Below are 18,277 nucleotides of genomic sequence, written 5' to 3' on the forward strand. Positions count from 1 at the left end.
CATTGTTGTTAGTTTCGTATTGCATTGATATTGGAACTTTATTAGTTAGTTTGATTCTATTTATGTTTCAGATAGGTTTTTAGGGTTACAAATTAGGAAAAATTTGGGGCTTTTATCATTTGGAGCCTTTCATTGTTGTTATTTATGTTTCACTGATATGTTCATTAGAAATATGAATAGTTGCATGCATTGCCTTGAAGAAAAGTGTTGTTCTCTGTTTCAGTTAAGCTTGTATTACTTGGTTTAATTTTCTTCTTCTACTGAGACAGTGGGTTATATGAAGCTGAATATTAGATTTAAAAGTTATTATGGAATTGTTAATGCTTGTGATTTTGACTTATAGTTACTGCATATATGTGTTTATGTTATTGTAGAATGGTTGATATTGAAGTTCAAACTCAATCACAAGTGATACAAGCTGATAGTGAGGGTGAGGCTGATCCTACTTATTCACCTTCATATTTAAGTGGGGATGATGATATATACTTGGATGATGAGACTCTAGCATCGTTTATGTCTAAAAAAAAGCAAAGGCAAGTGTGCAACCTCCAAGTGATGAAGGTAATGAGCAGTCAGACAAAGATTCGTGGCACTCAGAGGAGTTGAAGAGCCCAATTAGTACAGATGATGAGGATGATGAGAAGGCCGTTTTCCCAATTTTTAATCCAAATTCAACCTTTGGTCAAGTTCACCTAGAGTTGGGGATGGAATTTGAAAACCTTGACTTGTTTAAGGATGCGCTTAGAGACTACACAATTCACCTAGGAAGGGAATTTGTTTGGAAGAAGAATGATCGTGAAAGGGTTAGAGCGAAGTGTAAGGAACAAGAGTGTAAGTGGGAGATTTTTTGTTCTTGGAACAAAGGTGAAAAATGTTTCCAAGTCAAAACTTTCAATAGTGAACACTCATGCGCTAGAGTTTTCAAAAACAAAACAGCAAAGAAAAAGTGGATCTCTAAGAAGCTTGAGGCAAAGATTAGGCAGCAGCCAACAATCACATATATACAAGACTTTGATTACTTAAAGGAGGAATTTGGAGTGCAAATTAACGACACCAAGCTATTTAGGTCATTAAAAGAAGCAAGACAGTTGGTGGAAGGTGATGTTAACCAACAATACGCAAAGATTTGGGACTATGCTCATGAGTTACTTAGGAGTAACCCGGGGTCAACAACTAAGATTGATTGTATTCCTATTCCCAATGCTCCACCTCAGTTTCAACGTTTCTATGTATGTCTAGAAGCTTGTAAGTTAGGTTTCAAGGCTGGGTGTAGACCATTCATTGGTCTAGATGGTTGTTTTTTAAAGGGTTATTATGGGGGACAACTACTAGCTGCAGTTGGACAAGATGCAAACAACCATAACTACTGTATTGCTTATGCAATTGTGGATGCTGAGAATAAAGACAACTGGAGATGATTTCTCACACTACTGAGGCAAGATTTGGGAGATTGTAGGCAGCATGGGTGGAATTTTATGAGTGACATGCAGAAGGTACGTGTTTTAGTTTATTGTACTATTATGATTTTTTATATGTTCTTTGAAGGACCAAACTGACAGTAAGTGAAATCTTTCAGGGACTAATTGTTGTTGTTCATGAAGTATTCCCAAATGCACCTCATAGGTACTGTGCTATGCATTTGTGGAGGAATTTCATTAAGCAATACAAAGACTTGGAATTGAGGGGTGTAGTGTGGAAATGTGCAAGGGCAACCACACCTGCTCAATTCAATGTTGTGATGGAGAGGTTAAAGGTGAAAAATGAGAAGGCTTGGCGTTATTTAGGTAAGTGGCCTAAGGAGGCTTGGACCAAAGCATATTTCAGCACTGAGTGCAAGACCGATAACATTACCAACAATGTGTGTGAAGGATTTAATGCAAGCATCTTGAAGCATAGGGTGAAGCCCATTTTGTCATTGGCGGAGGAGATTATATGTTACATCATGAGGACAATGTCTAGTAACAAATTGAAGTTATTGAATAGACAAGGTCCACTATGCCCAATCCAACACTCTAGGTTGGACAAGTTGAAGATTGAAAGTAACAAATGGACACCACACTAAACGGGAGATGGGAAATATGAAGTACATTGCAACTGGAGGTCGCATGTAAAGGTTGACGTGGAGGCACAAACATGCACCTGTAGATTCTGGGAGCTTACATGTTAATATTATGCTAATATTCTTACTTTGGATGAATTAGGAATATTATATCACTTGTGTCTACTATCTTGGAATTATTCTATATACAATAATTATTTTTTGCCTACTGTCTTAGGAATATTATATCACTATATACAATAATTATATCACAATAATTTTATATACATAAACAATAATTATTTTGAAGCTCCAAATACTTAGTTTTCATAATCTCAATTATTTTGCTCCAAATAATTATTTTGCCTACTGGAGAACAACGAAAACAATGCATTGAGTGTTAAGTCTGCACAACTACCCTTAATGGTAGCCTTTCATTTTGTATACAGGAACTTGCCTACCCTTAATGCATTGCTTATTTTTACCTGTTCAGAGAATAGAACTTGTTTAATATTCTGTTTTTGACACATAAAAGATTCTGCCCTTCCCTTGTTTTTGACATTAGGTATGCCATGTGAACATGCCATTGCATGCATTGCACATCAGGTAAGAAAACCTGAGGATTTTTGTCATGGGTAGATGACAATAGGATCATACAATGCCACATATGAGCATTTCATCAAACCAACACAAGGTGAGGAATATTGGGAACCAACTTCATATGATAGACCAACACCTGCACCAATTAAGAGGCGCCCAGGGAGACCTAAGAAACAGAGAAGGAAGGACACTACTGAGAACCCTTCACAAACTACAAAGTTAAAGAGATCATACCCAATCATAACTTGCTAGAGATGTGGTCATCAAGGTCACAACACAAATGGATGTTGCTATCCAGGTGTTTCACGCAGACCACCCAATTGGATTCCACCACCACCCGATGAGGATGTTACACCACTTATGGTTTCGTGTCCCATGCCAAGTAGTCAGCTTGTGATGATGACATTCATGCCAACTCCTAGACTTCCCCCAAGCGGACATGGTCAGAATCAAGGTTGAAGAAATTTGAAGACTAGTTATGAAGTTGTAATAGAGTAATTAGGATATGTTTTGAACCACTTATGCAATTATGCATATCTTTTGAAGACTAGTTATGAAGTTGTAATAGAGTAATTATGATATGTTTTGAACCACTTATGCAATTATGCATATCTTTTGAACAAATTATGAAGTTGTAATAGAGTAATTAGGATATGTTTTGAACCACTTATGCAATTATCCATATGTTTTGAACAATTTATGTATTGAAATATTCTGGTTAAATTTCTGGTAAAATTTTGGTTAAACTGCAGGGACTATATTTCCTGGTTAAGTTTCTGGTGAGGTTGGTAAAATTCTGGTTAAATTGCAGGAACTATTTTGATTTCACGTGTAACTTTCAGGGACTAAGTTGACAGTAAGTGACAACTTACAGGGACTAAAACAATATAAACGTATATCTTTCAGGGACTAAAATGACAGTTACGCATTGATTTTCTGGAACCAATTATACAGTTATGCAGCATTGTTTTTTGACAGATTATGCCCTTATGCAGAACTGAATCTTATGCAATTTTGCAACAAAATGAACATACTAAGACAACAAAATAACATTCCTTAGATTAGCATTACATCAAATTGATTAAAAGCATTCAAGTAGATAACAACATGAACACACTAAGACTCAAATTACATCATTACACTTAATATATATATTCCTAGTACTTGTGAATACATACAAACACCACCATTGACAACAATTGGATTAAGAATATTCCATAGACAATTGTTCTAAACATCTTCATTTCAATCCCCATACAATCAAGCTTTGAGTTAACTTGAGCCTTCCACATTGTCTTATCTTCCTCTCTTCCAAATTGTCTTCTTTGTTCCATGGAAAATGTCCCAAGTGAATCATCAACTCCAAGTGCTTCAATCAATTGATCAACCCAAATAAAGTACCCACAATATCCAACTTCATCCTGAAAAGCCCCAAATAGAAACCCTAAATCAAAACCCCCAATGTGAAATCAAAACCCTAAATCAATAAATGTGAAATAGACATACCTTATTAATTGAACAAGTGAAAAACGCCCTTTCTCTGTTAATATTTGTTCCAGCAACACGCCTAACAGCCATTCTACCACAACCACAAAAAAGAACAACTTGTGATGAAACTCTTGTTCGAGATGATGATGCATTGCTCCTCTACGACATTGTTGATAGTAAGAGAGAACGAAATGGTGCGATTTTTGAGGTCTATTGAGATGATTAGAAGTGCAAATATGGAGGAGGAGGAGAAGAGGGCATAAGTTCTATTTAAGGGTTATGTTAAGGAAGAAGAAGAAGAGGAGGAGGATATATGAGGGTTTTTTACTTTCGTTTTGATCCCTCATTTCATTAAAATAAACGAAATTAGAAATTAAAAATCCATATAATCATGTCTGTGTGGCACTTAACGAGCCACATCAGCGATAACTGACGGCGTTAACTACTCCATTCACGGCAGGGACTAACGTGACTAATAGATTACACTTTCAAGGACTATTTTGCAATTTATCTCGATTCAGGGACCAAATTGACAGCGAGTTATACTTTCAGGGACCAAAACGACTATTTACCCTATATTTTTTTCTTCTATTTTGAAAGATGAGTTAAAATAATTTTAAAGTTGATTTAAGAATCATTTTAACCCTTTGTATCAAAATAGATTTTGTATTCAAATTTAAGTTTGAAAATTTTAAGAAATATTGTTAGAATAATTTTAAAATAATAATAATAATAATAATAATAATAATAATAGCTTAATGTTCAGTATAATTTTTAAGATATTTAATTTAAAAAAACAATAAAGTTTTCCATATATTTTCTCAAATAAATATAGAATTTGGGCTATGTCTGATGGTGAAAAGCAAAGCAAAAATGTGGTGTCTCAGGAAAGTAGGAACTCGCAGCCACTTCTCCCTTTCTTCTGCGCTCCATCAGTCTCAGCCACGCTCCTTCTCTTGTATATTCAAATATCTCGCTACTTGTATCAAATGCTAAAAATCTCTCTCTTAATCTTTTATTTGTTTATATATTTTTGGGTTTATGCTTTGACTGTGATGGCAGATGTTGCAGACGGGGAGAGGTTTGACAGTTGCATCCACCCCACTGCCGTTGTTCATCCCAATGCCGTCATTGGCCAGGTAAGGTTTACTCTTTCTCTTGCTTGAACCAAAGTTTGATCCTTTTGCTCTTAATTGTTATTCCTTTCGAATTGGGTATCTCGGTTAGTTTTTATGTGAGAAAGTGAAAACATAGGTATCCATGTTGTGCCCTATTATTTGTTAGCCCCCGACTTTGTCCCTCGTTGTGGTAATGGTCCTATGCCTAAGTTTAGAGGTTCATTGACCAGTAATATTTGCGTTGACCAATGGTCTGCATATATATTTGTCAATTTCTTGCAATTTCAAGGATTGCAACAATCATGGGCACAATTTAAAACTTTGGTGTTGACCAAAAGAAAGTAAAGTAGCTTCTGTTTTGAAGCATGTAGAGCTTGGTGTCTGTTCTCTACACTTAATGTGTATTTCTAGTATGTATTACTCTAAGATGCAGTCTTCAGCTAAATATCAATTCAAATTGTCAAGTGGAGCTAATAATGTTCTACATTCATCAACCATATTTTCACTACTTAATGTCTCCTGCTTTTATGATTAGGGTGTTTCGATTGGTCCTTTTTGTTCTGTTAGCTCCTCTGCAAAGCTGGGGAATGGTTGTCAACTACATCCTGGAAGCCATGTTTTTGGAAGTACAGAGTTAGGGGACAATTGCATGTTGATGACGTGAGTTCTGAGTTCAGACTTAAGATCACTGTTTTCTCATAAGGTTCTGCTCTGCTGAATTGTATTTGTTTTGAAAAGTGGTGCTGTTGTTGGTGATGATTATCCTGGATGTACTGTCATTGGAAGCAATAACACGATAGGATATCATGCTGTGATTGGTGTCAAATGTCAAGACATGAAATACAAGGTATGCTTCACATTAACTGGTTGAGGTTTTTAATATTTTTAATATCATGGTTTTTGCATTGGCATTGCTAACTCTGTTGTCAACGTCAGTGTCATTAAATGGCAGCGTTATGGCCGCCATGGCGGAATGATGTGGCGGTTTTTTTGCTAGTTGCCGTAGGCAATTTGTGAAGGGAGGCTCGCTATGGTCCACGTACACAGTTGTTCCATAGACTGATTAATGAATTAGGAATCATGCTGTCATTGTTTATTGTATTATAGGTATAAGTATTAACATTTCCTTTAGTCAGGAAGAAAAAATATTGGGGCAAAGAGAGGGTGTGTGTGTGTGTTAAAGTTAATTGATCAATCAACTTGACTATATTTTAAATATGTATTGCAGAAATATTGACAGTTAAGTAGGTTCTTTTCTTCCCTTAATTGACAGAGTGCATGTTAAGGAACTAATCATAGTAAAAGCTTAATGTTAAAAAAATATAATCTTTTAATTGTGCTAATCATGTAGCCAGAGGATGAATGTTACCTGGAAGTTGGACACAATAATGATATTAGGGAACATACTTCAATCCACCGATCTTCAAAATCAACCGATAGGACGGTAAGAAGTTGGCTTCAGTAACTTTTTTACAGAAAAAAAAACCTCAGAATTTTTAGACTCAAAAACATATATACCTTTTCATATTCTCACCATGATCATATGATCAGGTTATTGGTAATGCCAATTTTATAATGGGATCTTGTCATATTGCCCATGATTGCAAGATTGGTAACAACAATATTTTTGCGAACAATACTCTCCTAGCTGGGCATGTCGAAGTGGAAGTAAGTTCTAAAAAATTAAAGTCACTTTTCTTTTATGATAAATTCGGTTTTATTAATTTCTTATGTTTTAAGCATAGAATTAGAAAATTAATTAAAACTCTTCATATGTAGGACTACGTTCACACTGCAGGTGCGACTGTTGTTCATCAATTCTGTCATCTTGGCTCTTTCTCTTTTCTTGGTGGTGGTTCTGTGGTAGGTTTATCTTTTTATCTTCATGGTCTTGAATCAATCTGTTTGATAACAAGGGAAATGATTGTTATGCAATTGTGGAAACATGCAACTGTCAAAATCATAGGCAGTCAGCACTCAGCAGAAGTTTTCTAGTAGGTCGTACTAAACTTATAATGGATGTGAATGGTGAGGAGTATGTGAAGAATATGCAACCTAAAAATCTGTCCAACACAATTAAGATCACTTCATATCCTTTAGATTTGGGCAAATTTGATAGGGACTTAAATTTCTGAGCGGGACCAACAGTATCAATTACTGTAAATAACAGTACTTATGTAATAGTGGATCTGTTCTCAACTTTGGCATCAGTAATCAATGTAAATTTATTTTTCATGAGATGATTTCAACAAAAAGTTTATTTAAAAATGGATTCTAGCACATAAGGGCTGCTATCTTTGGAATGTATTACATCAAATTGCCCTTATTGAAGAACTTGTTAAAACAAATACTTTTACAATGCCAAATTGATTTACATCTACTCAGGTGCGCAACTACATTGTCATGTTCTTACATAAATGAAGGTTTCACAAGATGTCCCAAAGTACATGATGGTAGCCGGAGAAAGAGCTGAGCTTCGTGGTCTAAATGTAGTGGGCCTTACTCGATGTGGATTCAGCATTGCAGAGGTTTATGCTCACAATTTTCAAATTTAGTTGTCCTCAATTATATTTCATCACAACTAAACAATTTGCTCGGGTAATGTTTCAGATCAAGAGCATGAGAACTGCTTATCGAAAGATATTCATGTGTGTTGATGCAAATGCTGGGTCTTTAGAAGAAAGGCTTGCAGAAGTGGTATTGTTTGTGTTCGTCTATTTCTTTGAGGTAGTTGGTGATTTATCTAGTGTCTTCCTTGGGGTGGATCTAATCTTATGGGAAACTTATTCTGCAGGAGCAGCATGAGGAATTGGTTCATGTTCCTGCTGTGCGTGCTATGTTGCAGTCTATTCGCAACTCATTTGCTGAAAATCGTCGTGGAATATGCAGGTTTAGACAATGGAATGCCTCTTGAAGCATGCTGAGGTTATGAGGTCAGTTAATATATATTTTCTGTGCTTGCCATGCTTACTAGATGCTAAAAGATGTATGTTTTTAACATCAATTTACAATTAAGAAACAGAAGTAAACCAGTACTTAATTTTAGTAAAATAATTATAAAAATTTGTAATTTTGCAGATGTCATGCAGTTCTTTTCTCTCCATCATGAAGCCTATGGGAGACCATTTAAAGTGTAGTTGGTTTACGATGGAGCAGTTCTTTTCCTTGTTATAATCTGTGTAAGAAGAGTTTGTTGTATTATTAAGCGATCGTAGGAAGCGAGAAATGGTCGTGAATCTCAAATTTTGTATAGGTACAGATTTGTATGCTGAACTCAGGAGTCAGGAATCTCTACCCTCTACTCATTCTCCACATAATAGACTAATCTTGCGTAAATTGTCACTTTTCTCTCCATCAAGTTAATATTTAGCCTGAAAAGCATAAAATTTCACAGTAGATGATTTCTCGGTAACTAATTTCTTGCATAGAGCTAAAACTGCAACAGAAAAAAGAAAGAATTGCAAAGCAAGCTAAAATATCAACAATGGATTGTACCCACAAACTGAATGCAGGACTGACAACATTCTATACATCATTCCCACAACAAAAAAATCAAATTATGTATTTATCTATTTTATCGAGCAGTGGGAAATGTTCCATAACTGCAGGCTGATGGATGAAATCTCACACATCAAGTCTCAGTAGCATTTGAAAAGTACATCGATACTACATTAAATATGTGCTCTGATACTAACAGGTACACACCAGCAGCAAGAAAAAGGTATATCCTCAGATGGTGCATCTTTTGCGCCCTAAATGAGTTATGCATCAACCACCTGAAAACCTGAAATGGACAAAAAACTAATGAACCCTTTCCAACATAACAAAATGATGCACTTGACACCTTCACATGCAACCGAAATCAGGATGGAACCTGTCATAGATTTACAACAACAACAACAACAACGCCTTATCCCACTAGGTGGGGTCGGCTACATGGATCAACTTCCGCCATAATGTTCTATCAAGTGTCATAGATTTACTCATCATTTTTTCAAAACATGGATAGAACTGAGACAATTGGTAATCATAGCATGTGCAATGAAGGATCTTGCATGAAAAACAGAATATTGTAGGATGTTTCTAAGGAAATCGGAGCATGAAGGTCTCACTGAATCTGCACCCACCCTTAATGAACTTGGGCTGATGTTCAACAATCTATAAACATTTATTACAATGACAATGAAATTATGCTGTATCATACCTAACGCAACTTTTTTACACGTTTGGAGGGTCGTGCTGTCTCCTTTTTTGATTCCTCTGGAGTTTTTAAGTCAATAAATGGCTGAAACATTTGAGACATAGGTAAAGCATCATCAATTAAATCGAAGCACTAATCTAACCTATTATCACTTCATATTTGTATTTTAAGTAAAGGCATCTCTCCAAGGTTGAAACTACTGTTGCCAACTAATGATTCATCATTGAAACAGATTGTATTCCCCTAAATATATTTGCATTCCCAAAATCAAGAAGCTATAAGCCCTTGTCCTCTTTTGTCTCACAGAATTAAGGCTTCATATTTGTAATTTGTAAATTATATTCCGCTATATGTTTGATCCATTTTCATTACCAATACCATATGTTTCTGTTTGATGAAATAGAGACTAGTTACAAAAATTCGTAGAATGATCTAACTGGACTAGATTAAAATTATGAAGTAGCTTAAAAACTTCTTACTTGGCTTCTCTCAAGTGCGTTGGTACACTTTAGAAGAGATAACGCATAGTAAAACCACTGATTAGAATATTAAGGCAGTTTTAACAATGTTTATTTAATCATGTAGATGTATTTTGTTACAATCTTAACGATTTTTCAATCAACAGTTATCCCCTTGTTTCTAAAATAAGTACTTATAGAAGAAGAAAATAAGGTAAAATATAATTGAGCTTTTTCCATAAGTTAAAATAAACTCATGGTTTTGGATGAGAGGAGCTTCTGTAAAAGCCAGTGCATAAGTTAATTTTAACTTAATTTATTTTGCTTTCTTATTTTTAAGATAAGTTTATCCAAACAGTTTCTTGACACTTTTTTCTCCAAATGCACAGTCCTCACGTTCAATAATTCAATTTTACGTGTAGTCAGGTGAATTCTTTTTGCCAATGCTAAACAAACAGTCAGAATTCGGATTGTGTTTCTTCATTTGAGGTAAAGTAACTGACTACTAACTAGTCTAGGTAATCTGTACCAAGCATTATCCTACTAAAATGTTATGAAATTCTAAAGTTAATCACAGCAATAGTATGAAAGTAGAAGAAAAAAAAAATTGAATTTGAATTTACCTCTTCCCATTTAGTTTGAAGTTCCAAAAGCTCTTGACAGTATGCAAGGCATTCAGCATGGTATACCGCAGCTAAGTCTTTGATCAAGGCCTTCCTCTTGATGATACCAATCACTTCAACAAAAAATTGAAAATTAGAATTATCAACTCACAATCCATAATCATAAAATCAACTCACAACCTATAATCACAAAATCAATCAATGCAATGCACTCCTTGAAGCCCTAAACTCAAAAATTCAAAGCGCGAGAAAATTGAATAAAGAAAAACAGAAATCGTAAGAAGATGTAACGTAACGATGAGAGGGATACTCACTCCGACTAGGATCAAACGGTAACGGAGGATCAGAAGGTGGTGGAACTTTCGGTTCTTCCGCCATAGCTTGCTGCTCATCAACTCAACCTGCTGCGCTAGCTTCATATAGAGTGGGCTAAATCTTTTCGGCTAATGGGCCTTCCCAAAACTTGGTGGCTTTTACTTCCTGCACCCCTAATATTTAGTGATTGGACAAAATTGTCCTCCATGGGTTATGACCAACTTAGGCCGTGCCTCACACCCAACGTGGTTAAAAAAAGAGAGCACATTATTCTACAATATAGTCCTCTTGCACTTGAATTATCTTCATAACTAAATTCATGAAAAGTGGTATATGAGTATTGAAAAATAAAGGATTCCTAGAAATATTTGAGTATAGTCCTTAGCCACTAAGCAAGCTTTGAACCCATCAACATTCCCTTTATTTTTTCATAAAGTAGCCATGGCCTAGTACACTCTTGACATATCAAAGAATGTGCATGACAACATCCCAAAGACTATCAAAAGGGGCATTGAGAAATTGGCTTACCACACTCACAACAAAGGTGATGTTTGCCCTAATGACAGTGAGATAAGTGAGTCTACCAACAAGTCTGTGATATCTTCTCGGGTCTTTCAATGGCTCTCCCTAACCTAGAAGAAGCTTTACATTGGGGTCCATATGAGCATTATTGGGACAACAATCAAGCATACCAGTCCCATTAAGAATATCTAAAGCATATTTTCTCTAGGAAATGACCATGCAAAGGTGGATTGAGCAACCTTAATGCCTAGAACATATTTCGGCAAATACAGGTCTTTCATCTGAAACTAACTTTGAAGATGGGATTTTATCCAACATATACCAGCAAAGTCATTACCATTCATGACAATGTCATCAACATATATAGATCACCAAATAGATGCACAAGTCAAATGATGAGTGAAAGGAAAATACAAAGTGATAAGCCTCAAAACAAGTGATAACAAATCGAAATAAGGCAGAACTAAAGAGGTCAAACTAAGCATGGGGAGATTGCTTCAAGCCATACAAAGAACATCGAAGGCAACAAACAAGATGAAGGTCATTAGAAGTAGTAAAACAAGGAGGCTGATCCATGTAAACCTCTACCTACAACTCACCATGCAAGAATGCATTTTTAATATGTAGCTGGTGAAGCAGCTCATAGTTTAGTTAGGATAGAATTTCTTGCACCATTTCTTTGTTTTGTTATTGTCTCTTCCTATAGATGGACATAATATGCTCAAAAAAATTTCTTTCTTAAACTTGAAAATCTTGTTATTGTTAGTTTTGTATGTTTCAAAGGAATCATAATTTGATTTATTGATGTGTCAACAGTAATGATAGATGTTTGTACATTTTTTTTAAATGTAATTTTTCAATAAATTTTGAAACCAAAATTATTAGGATCCTATGCTTCATTCGTTTTGCTTGATTACTGTTTTGTTCTCTATATACTAATAAGAGGTGACTCGGAAGATGGATACTCTTGTAAACAAGTTCTCTATATACTAATAAGAGGTGACTTTAGAAGATGACACTCTTGAAAAATAGTTCATTTTTACTGTTTTTTTTCCTCCAAACTTTTGTTGCCATGCATAACTAGGTGCAGGGCAAAAAAGGATTCTATGATTAACCAATCATTGTAAATTTCATTAGAAACAATATAACTATTTTTCTCCAACATATTTTTTTCCTACCTAGGTCAAAAACTCAGTGAGTCAGAAAATAATTTTTTGTGTGGTGTGTCATTGTCGTTGATCTAAAATTTTTTTATATATGATAAGAATCAAACATAAATTTTTTCATTAAATAGATCATTCTCCACATATGAACACAACAAAACCTTACATCATTATATCAATCCTATGAAAAATCAAGAATATCAAACATTTATTAGGTTCTTCTTACAACCATGTGAATGATAGTTTAGTCTGTTTTAGACAAAATCTAAGGTGCGCAATTAATTTTTTTTATAAAATAGTTTTGCCTTAATGAATTGATATGAAAAAATCGTGTGGTACTCACAGTTAAGATTTTTTATAACAGAAAAAAATTATAATACTTAAAAATATATAAATTTTGATGGATCATTTGAAGGCGGCATGTTGGTATAAATATTAATGTGCAACACTCATCAATTCTTAACTTTTTTTATTACAAAATCAATAGTAATATTTTAAAAAAAGTATTATATCAATATTATATTTTATCAAATTTTAGTTATTATATAATAAGTTTTTATCTCCTAACCTATTTAAATTATAAAAGTAATAGTAATTTTATTTTTGGGGGGTTTTTGGTATTTGGTATTTTTGGATAGGGGTGTTCATGGGTACGTGTTACTCATGAACCAAAATTGATCCAAACCGATCCAAACAGGTTGGATTGGGTCATTTATGTATTTGGGTCAAAATCGAACAGAACCAATCAAAATCGTTTATGTACAGTTTGGATAATGGATTTAAATCTATAAATCCGATTAAAACCAAACTGAACCGATCAAAATTTGTAGAGTTGTTTGGTTTGACTTTAAATATTACTAATATTGGAACTCTAAGTGTTGAAACTTCTTAAGGTATTACTTTCAAGTACATTGTTATTTGTTTCACCTTTTTTCATATTTATTTTTTTTCGTCATGTTTATAATATTAATGAATCATATTTTGTTCATTTGTTTCAGCAAATCTAGTTGCAACAAAGCTTACTGCAAAAATTAGCTTATAGGAAATAGTTGTGATTCAGACTATTATAGTAAATCTCATTGAATGATATTTTGTTTTAATTTGTATTAGTCTATTTTAGAATATTATGTTAATGGTATTAAATAAATTAATTTTATTACTTTTAGACATTTAATAATATTGTAGTAATTATATTGGATATTTGGATAAATCATGATATTAAATAGTAGTTCTAAGAAAAAAAGATAAAATTTAAATGAGTAACTCATTGGCTCGAAGTGAATCAAATAGTTCATGAATGCTTGATTGAGTTAGGTTTCAAAAAAAAAATGTAAAAATCAAACCTAACCAAACTCATCAAATTTGATTGAGTTGAATTTTAAATTTGACAAAAAACAATCTACAAACATCCCTATTTTTGGGGTTATTGCAATTGTTTAGTAAGTATGAATGGTGTTTCTCATAGTCTACATGAGACACAATTTATATGTAATTTTTGACAAAATTTCATACATTTTATTTGTATATTGGTCCTCTTTAATAAACTTGTTTTGCCATTATAATTTTTAATTTTTTCTAAAAGATTACGAAGTTCTCTCAAATCTTTTAGATTTGTAAAATAAATTAAATATTTTAAATTCTAACTATATAAATCTGTAAAAATCTAAACTGTAAAATCTTAATGACAATTTAAAAAAATATTGAATAATACATAATATTTTTAATTAATTTTTAAAATTCACAAACATAACTTTTTAAAAATTTACAAAGTTTTATTTATATAAAAATAATCTTTTAAAATTTGAAAGATACTTCTCAAAAATTGGAAAACCTTACATTACACCTTAAAAGCTCCTTCAACCGAGGAAAAGAGTTTAATATAGGCATTAAAAGATACACGTCAAAAAGATGAAACAACCATTGAGAAACGCCATGGAGATAATTAAAGACGAATGAGTTTGGGCACTTCGACGTCATTTCGGATGATTCAGAATTTCAGATTTCAAATAATGGAAAATGCTTCAATGATTCAAAAAAGTCTATAAAACCATGTGAGAGAGTGGAAAGTCTACAAAGTTTTCAATGGAATGAAATTTCAAATTAGCAACAATTTTGTTTTTACTGCAATTAGCAACAATTTTGTTTTTACTGCAATTAGCAACAAACTTAATACAGTATAGCCACTAACTCTATCTACTAATAAGTAACTGAGAATAAATCAAACAGTCCAAATCCTAATGTAATAAAGCAGAAAATAATCTTTTTTTTTTTATCTGTAACGATCCAACACAGACATGCATAAAAAATCCCCGTATGCAAAATATATAAAAATTATTCACATCTTATAAATAAAATGAACAATAATTAAATTTTATACTCTCACTTTTAAAAAATGCATGTATCCATACTCATAGCTTGCAAATTGTGTCCTTTTATACACATACCTGTATCATTTACCTGCATTTTAATTAACATGAAAAATTGATAAATAAATAATAGTAATTATAAAAATTGATATTAATTCAATTAACATCACATTCAAAGATATACGAGAGGACATATTATATGATATATGAGAATGAAAGGATTAATTCTGAATCGCATAATCAAACATTAACGATCAAGATTTATTGTTATGTGACCACTTAAAAAATTATGTGATTTGTTTATATTGAATCTCAACCCTTTTATGTATAATTATACCACTTAGATTTAATCATATCACTCTCATAAGATGTTTTATCTCTCTCATATATATATTCGTGTGCTAATTAGTTACAAAGAGATCAAATTAAACTATATTTAAAATAAATATATATGTTTTTATTAACATTGATATTTTGTTATAAATAGATCATTTCTATATTTGTGAAGTTACAAATCTTATGTAAGAGTTATTTTTAGTATATAATAATATCACTAAGGAATTTTAAGTGTAATTAAATTTTGATTGAAGATTAGTTTTATATTTGGTTCTTGCATAGATATCTTAAAATATTATTATGAGGTCTAATGTCTTAATTAGGATAATACCAAATAAAAAAATAATAGGTTTTCGTAATTACGATAATGTCTTAATTTTACCTTCAATCACTACAATAGGTTTTCGTAATGGAATAATTGCCATTTTAGATACTTAGGAACAAAGGATAGCTGCAAGTGCAATTCTTCTTACAATCATCTCATGGAGACCTTATCTAGACTTGCGTGAGATACAAGAATTCATTGTATGTCTACGTTTGAATGTTCATGCACGAAAAGACGTGCTCAAATCATATAGCAGAGTCAGCAGCGTTTGCTTAGGGGCTATAAATGGTGGTTGGCCAGATAAAGTAAAGTTTGGGTAGCATCAACTCGATCTGGCTATTGAAACATGAAAACCCGGTTTCACATACTATGTGCGGTTGGTATAAACTAATGAGTAATGATTGATCCTGTTTCATCCAGTCACAGTTACAGTTGTGTTGATCACAAATAAATAGTCAATAAAATATCAGTGAAGGATTCATCATGTCACAACACCATCCAACCAAAACCAAAACCAAAACCAAAATCGCCCACTGGTTGATTAACTCGATTTGCATTTTGGCTTCAATGCAACCTTTTATTTTTCTATGCCAGTGCCCCTGGTTTTTGTATCATATACTGGATCAACGAGTGTCCCATCCACAGTGGCTTTTAGACAGTTGAACCCAAAATATTTGTGTACAACAACAATTACGTGGACCTTGGACTAGTCCAAACGTGGTGGAGAAGCATGATGAAGACTTGGTTTACAAGGAAAAATCTGATTCCCCATCTAAATGAAATAATTAAAAAATACACCGGATCACATGATAACTACGAAATGAACTTGGACTTGCCATTCTCAAGGTACTCTCTAACTAATTGTCTAATCATTTTAAGTCTATGCTTCATATAAACTTATCAAACTATATTATACCATCTAGTAGTTTGTTTAGTGTTAAAGCGGTTTTAAATCTTTTGTAGCCCTATATATACCCCATCCAGTAATGTATCTTCAGCAAACAAACACTTAGCACATAGATGGCTATTCCTGTGATAGATTTCAGCACTCTCAATGGAGACAAAAGGGGTGAAACCATGGCGCTTTTGGATGAAGCTTGTCAGAAATGGGGTTTCTTTCTGGTAAAGAGAATTAGATTTGCGTTAATTCCTCCTTTTAATCAATTGTTAGTTTAGTTGGCTTTGTTGTTTAATACATTACATGTGCAGATTGAGAACCATGAAATTGACAAAAACCTGATGGAAAAGGTGAAGGAGCTAATTAATATTCACTATGAGGAGAACCTGAAGGAAGGTTTCTACCAGTCCGAGATAGCAAAGACCTTGGAGAAAAAACAGAACACCTCTGATATAGATTGGGAAAGTGCCTTCTTCATTTGGCACCGTCCCACTTCCAACATTAAGAAAATCACAAACATCTCACAGGAGCTTTGGTTAGTCAACTCAACCTGGGTGACTTCTAATGTAGAGAAATGCTGGCAATATATTTTCTGACTTTTTTAAACACACAGTTTACTATAGGTTAAAATTATTGAAAATCATAAAATTTTCGGAATCTTACTTTATTATTTAATAAATCTCATTTATAGTTTTATAATTTTTAATAAATTTTAACTAATAATAAAAATATATTAAAAAAATTGTGTTAGAAAATGTGTTTGATAACACTTTTTTTCCTCCTAATGAATAACACTAGATCTGCCCTATGAAGCACGGGCATTCCAGTCCTTTGTCGTGTTCAGTGTCCGACACGCGTCCGTGTCAGTGTTCGACACCGACACGACACCCGTATTACGTTCTATATTTTAGACATTATAGGTGTCCACGTGTCAATATCTATGTCGTGTCCAGTGTCCGTGTCGATGTCAGTGCTTTATAGTATCTGCTCCCTTCTTTGGAAACACACACAAACACTTTGTCTTAAAAATGCACAATCTGATACCAATTTTATATGTAAATGCAGCCAAACAATGGATCAGTATATTGACCAACTCGTTACGCTGGCAGAGAAGTTATCTGAGCTTATGAGTGAAAATCTTGGTTTGGAGAAAAACTACATTAAGGAGGCATTTTCTGGAACAAATGGACCTGCTATGGGAACAAAAGTGGCCAAGTACCCTCAATGTCCACACCCTGAACTGGTTAGAGGACTTAGAGAACACACAGATGCTGGTGGCATCATCCTATTGCTCCAAGATGACCAAGTGCCTGGCCTAGAATTCTTCAAAGATGGCAAGTGGGTGGAGATTCCACCCTCCAAGAACAATGCCATTTTTGTGAACACAGGTGACCAAGTAGAAGTGTTGAGCAATGGCTTTTATAAAAGTGTTGTGCACAGGGTCATGCCTGACAAAAACGGAAGTAGACTCTCCATAGCCAGCTTTTATAACCCAGTTGGTGAAGCCATTATTTCCCCTGCTAACAAACTCTTATATCCAAGTAATTATCGTTATGGAGACTATTTGGAGCTATATGGCAACACCAAGTTCGGTGAAAAGGGTCCCAGATTTGAATCTATCAAGAATATGACCAACGGGCACTGCAATCTTAAACCTTGAATAAAGATCAAACATATACCCTTCATTCTAGTTAATTTTACAAGTCATGTTTTTCGCGTTCTCCTTAAAAGTAGTCAAGAAAGAAATACGTAACATAAGTTTTTTTTTTTTTTTTATGGTTTTAATATCAATAATAACAAAGAAGAAAACACAAGTTTTTTCTTTA

At 33.6% G+C, this 18,277-nt stretch overlaps 4 protein-coding genes and 1 pseudogene across 7 annotated transcripts; 3 read left to right on the forward strand and 2 right to left on the reverse strand.

Annotated features, from left to right (window-relative positions):
* The first annotated feature begins 375 nt into the window (after positions 1–375).
* Positions 376–1,418, forward strand: LOC102667057 (uncharacterized). The gene is made up of 2 exons (XM_006584182.1): positions 376–430; positions 529–1,418. Exons 1-2 carry the CDS (start codon positions 376–378, stop codon positions 1,416–1,418), a joined length of 945 nt encoding a protein of 314 aa, XP_006584245.1.
* Positions 1,419–3,795: 2,377 nt separating this feature from the next.
* Positions 3,796–4,512, reverse strand: LOC121175187 (uncharacterized). The gene is made up of 2 exons (XM_041017492.1): positions 4,145–4,512; positions 3,796–4,059 (listed from the first exon to the last, which is right to left on the reverse strand). Exons 1-2 carry the CDS (start codon positions 4,214–4,216, stop codon positions 3,796–3,798), a joined length of 336 nt encoding a protein of 111 aa, XP_040873426.1. The 5' UTR covers positions 4,217–4,512.
* Positions 4,513–4,946: 434 nt separating this feature from the next.
* On the forward strand, positions 4,947–8,558 carry LOC100798746 (probable acyl-[acyl-carrier-protein]--UDP-N-acetylglucosamine O-acyltransferase, mitochondrial). Of its 4 annotated transcripts, none has more exons than XM_006583509.3 (11): positions 4,947–5,084; positions 5,189–5,265; positions 5,780–5,904; positions 5,983–6,091; positions 6,596–6,688; positions 6,796–6,912; positions 7,024–7,107; positions 7,668–7,772; positions 7,855–7,971; positions 8,039–8,177; positions 8,323–8,558. In XM_006583509.3, the coding sequence occupies exons 1-10, from the start codon at positions 4,979–4,981 to the stop codon at positions 8,156–8,158; spliced, it is 1,053 nt and encodes a 350-aa protein (XP_006583572.2). In that variant the 5' UTR covers positions 4,947–4,978; the 3' UTR covers positions 8,159–8,177; positions 8,323–8,558. The 4 variants fall into 4 exon arrangements, with proteins under 4 accessions (XP_006583572.2, XP_014633449.2, XP_040872959.1 ...); XM_014777963.2 differs by having other exon boundaries at positions 7,855–7,941; XM_041017025.1 differs by having other exon boundaries at positions 4,982–5,108.
* A 157-nt stretch (positions 8,559–8,715) lies between these two features.
* Positions 8,716–10,967, reverse strand: LOC100784980 (uncharacterized; annotated as a pseudogene).
* Positions 10,968–16,250: 5,283 nt separating this feature from the next.
* LOC100785514 (1-aminocyclopropane-1-carboxylate oxidase 1) lies at positions 16,251–18,277 on the forward strand. The gene is made up of 4 exons (XM_026129227.2): positions 16,251–16,399; positions 16,517–16,675; positions 16,763–16,986; positions 17,517–18,277. The coding sequence occupies exons 2-4, from the start codon at positions 16,574–16,576 to the stop codon at positions 18,109–18,111; spliced, it is 921 nt and encodes a 306-aa protein (XP_025985012.1). The 5' UTR covers positions 16,251–16,399; positions 16,517–16,573; the 3' UTR covers positions 18,112–18,277.

This window comes from Glycine max, chromosome 7, assembly GCF_000004515.6.
Source record: "Glycine max cultivar Williams 82 chromosome 7, Glycine_max_v4.0, whole genome shotgun sequence".
Taxonomy (NCBI): Eukaryota; Viridiplantae; Streptophyta; class Magnoliopsida; order Fabales; family Fabaceae; genus Glycine; species Glycine max.

Excerpts from the sequence above, each read along its gene's own strand:
- LOC102667057 (XM_006584182.1), top strand. The coding sequence starts at position 376 with ATGGTTGATATTGAAGTTCAAACTCAATCACAAGTGATACAAGCTGAT. Across the intron at positions 431-528 it reads GATACAAGCTGATAGTGAGG|CAAAGGCAAGTGTGCAACCT; the intron begins GTGAGGCTGATC and ends TCTAAAAAAAAG.
- LOC100785514 (XM_026129227.2), top strand. The coding sequence starts at position 16,574 with ATGGCTATTCCTGTGATAGATTTCAGCACTCTCAATGGAGACAAAAGG. Across the intron at positions 16,676-16,762 it reads AGAAATGGGGTTTCTTTCTG|ATTGAGAACCATGAAATTGA; the intron begins GTAAAGAGAATT and ends TTACATGTGCAG. Across the intron at positions 16,987-17,516 it reads AACATCTCACAGGAGCTTTG|CCAAACAATGGATCAGTATA; the intron begins GTTAGTCAACTC and ends ATGTAAATGCAG.
- LOC100798746 (XM_041017025.1), top strand. The coding sequence starts at position 5,000 with ATGTGGTGTCTCAGGAAAGTAGGAACTCGCAGCCACTTCTCCCTTTCT. Across the intron at positions 5,266-5,779 it reads CCAATGCCGTCATTGGCCAG|GGTGTTTCGATTGGTCCTTT; the intron begins GTAAGGTTTACT and ends TTTTATGATTAG. Across the intron at positions 7,108-7,667 it reads TTCTTGGTGGTGGTTCTGTG|GTTTCACAAGATGTCCCAAA; the intron begins GTAGGTTTATCT and ends ACATAAATGAAG.
- LOC121175187 (XM_041017492.1), bottom strand. The coding sequence starts at position 4,216 with ATGGCTGTTAGGCGTGTTGCTGGAACAAATATTAACAGAGAAAGGGCG. Across the intron at positions 4,060-4,144 it reads TCACTTGTTCAATTAATAAG|GATGAAGTTGGATATTGTGG; the intron begins GTATGTCTATTT and ends GGGGCTTTTCAG.